This window comes from Frankliniella occidentalis, unplaced genomic scaffold (genome assembly GCF_000697945.3).
Source record: "Frankliniella occidentalis isolate FOCC.00 unplaced genomic scaffold, Focc_3.1 Scaffold1, whole genome shotgun sequence".
Taxonomy (NCBI): domain Eukaryota; kingdom Metazoa; phylum Arthropoda; class Insecta; order Thysanoptera; family Thripidae; genus Frankliniella; species Frankliniella occidentalis.
In genome coordinates, this window is record NW_026267131.1 from 3,749,598 (window position 1) to 3,752,901 (window position 3,304).

Consider the following 3,304-nt stretch of genomic DNA (forward strand, 5'->3'; position numbering starts at 1 on the left):
CCTCCCCTCCCCCACCCTGCCAGTCCTCCCTTCTCTTTCCTCCCCCCCCTCCCTCACCCTCCTTTCCTCTTCACCCCTCCGCCTTTCTGCAACCTTATCTCTGTACATTTACTGCCCAAAAAAATGACTACCTACTTAGCGCTCAGAGTTTTTCCGGCGCGGGTTGTGGCTCAATTGTCGTACTATTGACTTTTAGACTAACCCCCCCCCCCCCCATCTCCTTTACCCCATAGATTCAGAATTTGATGATCGCTTTTTAAAAACTTTTTTTCACTTTTTGCCTAACTGTGTACCGTCTCCTTCCCCCTTGCAGCTTGCTGCCGCTGATATTATTTCTCTTAATTCGCCTTCTCCTCCATATTTACTCCCCTTCTCTACCCCATTCTCCCCTCGCCCGTCTCGTCGAGCTTGTACTGATCATGGAGTTATTTTACCCCGTCGTTCCCCCTTCCTTTCACTCTCCCCCTCCTCTCTCCTTTGCTTTTGACGATGGCCGACAAAATTCTGTATCGAGGATGTAATAATGATGCTCCTGCATATGTTGGCGAGGCTCGGCCGAGGCTCGGTTGCGGCGCTCGGGGAGTGTTTTGTTGTACTTAATAAAGCGCCCCTCCCCTCCCCTTCACTTCACTCCCTCTCCCGGCGCTCGCTCCCACCTTACTCCCCGAGGCCAGAGGAGGAGGCTTGCAGGTCGCCGCGCCACGCCGCCAGGCCGCTCCGTCGCGCTTCGCACAGCCTTTGAAAGCCCCTTCGCCTCCTCCTCCTACCATGTAATTTCGATAAATACATATCGGTTTGAGACTATCGTAAAGTCGGAGGTGTATGGATTCATCTCTCATATCGGGCCGGCCCCGCAAGCGGGGCTGCGTCCGAGCCTGGTGCTGCTCTTGTGTTGCGAATGTCGTCTTATCCGGACGCTACTCGCAGCGCGGTGTTCGTGTTCACTCTCGGGGGTTAGATGGAGCTCCCGTCAGAAAGAAAAATAGGGGGAAGAGAGCAAGGAGTTGGGGGAATGGGGGGCTCTCCTTCTGGTAGAGCCAGAATCGAAATAGTCGAATATTGAAGTTCCTTGACTTGATGCACGATGCACATGGGGCACCGCCCGTGACATGTCGTTTTTGCATTCGCTATGTTTTGATCGATGATTTTGATCCGAGTTGCGCCTCAAAAGCGTGCTGCAAAAGTGTGATGTGTACACCGTCCAGACTTTCCCACAGAGTACCCGGGCGCGGGCGCCTTCCCGGCTGCCCCCGGGCTGTGGGCATTTACCTCGGAGCCCCGAATCTTCTTACGCGAAATTTGCGCCCCGAGACGGCGGCGTCGGGCGATGCGTCTGAAGCGAAATTGGCACAAGGGCATTTGCGAAAACGATATACATCTTTTTGTTTGCGGGCGCAAGGAATATGTTCATTTTTATTTGTTGTGCATTGTTTTTTTTTTTACCACCTTATTATGTCGGGTTTGTTCTTTGCCAAAGTTCGATCGTCTAAGGGCCGTGCGTTGCAGATTTTCTGTCTGCACTCTTTGAAAATGCGCGGCCTGCTTCCTCTTGTTCCCAATACCCAGAAGACGTAATGCGATATAAGAAACCGAGGGAGGGGAGGGGCGGGGGTGACGACTGCTACCTCCGCGCCCCCCCCCCCTCCCCGTCCCTGTTTGAGCAGAGGGGGCAGCGCGGCCGTTCTTATAAAGGCCTAATGTTGCGCGGAATAGTAAATGCGTCCCGGCGCAGTCTGTGGAGAAGGCATGCCGCCCTGTTGTTAAAATCTCTCTGTAATCTCACTGTAGTACCGGGTGATTCAGAGAAGATGCAGGAGCGGGTTGGTTTTGCCTACCCAAGGGGCTATAGCGCCTTACATGCAGAGCAGATAGGCAAACCCGCGCGATCCTGCGCCCTCTCTGAATCACCCGGTACGTGTTGTACGTTTTCCCGAGCATGCCGTAGATGTTGGAAGCTTGTTGGAATGAGACATCCCCTTCCGTCCTAAACAACCCCTGCGTGTGTCTGTGAGTGTGTGTGAGCGTCCCCGTTTTGTAACGCCTTGGTTCCACGCTTCTTATGTTTTCAGGTGAGTAACGAGCTTACCTCATCTGTTAGTCCTTCGCCCTCCAGCCTGAGCAACGGAGTAGTAAGTCACTTTTTCAATTTTTTCCAATCTTTATACATAGTATTATAAGTACCGTACAGACGTCCCGCGTTATATTTTTGTATCCTCTCGGCCGCCCCCCCCCCCCTTTTTCTCTTGCTTGGAGAGAAACAGGGAGGAGAGGAGGAGAGGTTTGCGAATCGGCTGAACTTGACGGTTGGCGACCTCGTGTGCAGCCGGGCGCGGCGGGGCGGTGTGGGGCGGGGCGCGGAGGTCCTGTCTGATTATGCAGATGAAGGCGCGGGCAACTCGCGAACTGATCTGATTGGGCGAGCAGAGCCGCCATATTGCTCCTCTCTCTCTCACTCTCGCCCTCTCTCGCTCGCTCTGCCTCTCACTCGCTCCTCGACCGCCGCCCTCCCACTTTGATCCAATCTCCTCAGCCCGGCCGACGACGGCGGCTCGGCTCGGTCCGCCTTCCCCCCTTGATTTCGTCATGTTGTTGCAAATGGTTAAGCGGCTTCAGATGTAATCCTTTCCCTTCTTCCCTTCTGTGTCTGTCTGGCGGGCTTGGCCGTCCGGAACGCCCTTCTGCCACCTGCCCGCCCCGCCTCACCCCGCCCTTGTGCCCGCCCAACCCGTCTCGCTCGATTCCTCCTCGGAGAAAATCGCCCATCGGTCTGGCGAGGCGATCCAATCATCTGGCCCCCTCCACTCTTCCTCCCCTCCCCCACCCTGCCAGTCCTCCCTTCTCTAGTGGGGGTGCTGCATCGCCCAATATGGAAATGCTACTAGATTCTGTGCCTTTCTCATTTCCTCCTGCTCTTGCCCCTCAGTCTCTCTCACGTCGTGTTGGTATACCCCCACATTTTTCTTACTCTGACGCGTCGGCCGGTGTCGCTCGCCGTCGTATCTCGTGTGGGTCGCTCTCCTCGGGAGTTGCGGCGATTTGCCCCGAACACGTCGAATCTCCCTCTCGGCCTCGCTGCCGTCTATACCTGGGACTCGCCCTCCTCCGTCTGTTTGGATATTAATCGTCACTCCACACACGGGGGCAGAAAAGTGTGTGTGCGAGAGAGAGAGAGAGAGAGAGAGAGAGAGACAGAGACAGAGAGAGGAGGTATCTGTCTCTAAACACTGGCGTTACAAAAGAGGTAGTAGCTTGCCGGGTGGTCGCATACCGCCATACCCCCATTCCGAACTCCCTTTTCACGCTA

General features: G+C 55.3%; 1 protein-coding gene and 1 long non-coding RNA gene across 11 annotated transcripts in view; one reads left to right on the forward strand and one right to left on the reverse strand.

Annotated features, from left to right (window-relative positions):
* LOC127752378 (uncharacterized) overlaps positions 1–3,304 on the reverse strand; it is a 346,254-nt gene that overhangs the window by 263,096 nt on the left and 79,854 nt on the right. The gene's annotated exons all lie outside the window — the stretch shown is intronic.
* LOC113212627 (trithorax group protein osa-like) overlaps positions 1–3,304 on the forward strand; it is a 108,842-nt gene that overhangs the window by 44,140 nt on the left and 61,398 nt on the right. For 8 of the 10 annotated variants that reach the window (XM_052277544.1, XM_052277549.1, XM_052277557.1 and 5 more), the window contains one exon: positions 2,070–2,129. The exons of the other annotated variants lie outside the window; for them this stretch is intronic. In XM_052277544.1, the coding sequence (XP_052133504.1) occupies positions 2,070–2,129 (60 nt within the window). The remainder of the gene's footprint in view (positions 1–2,069; positions 2,130–3,304) is intronic. 10 annotated transcript variants of the gene reach the window in all.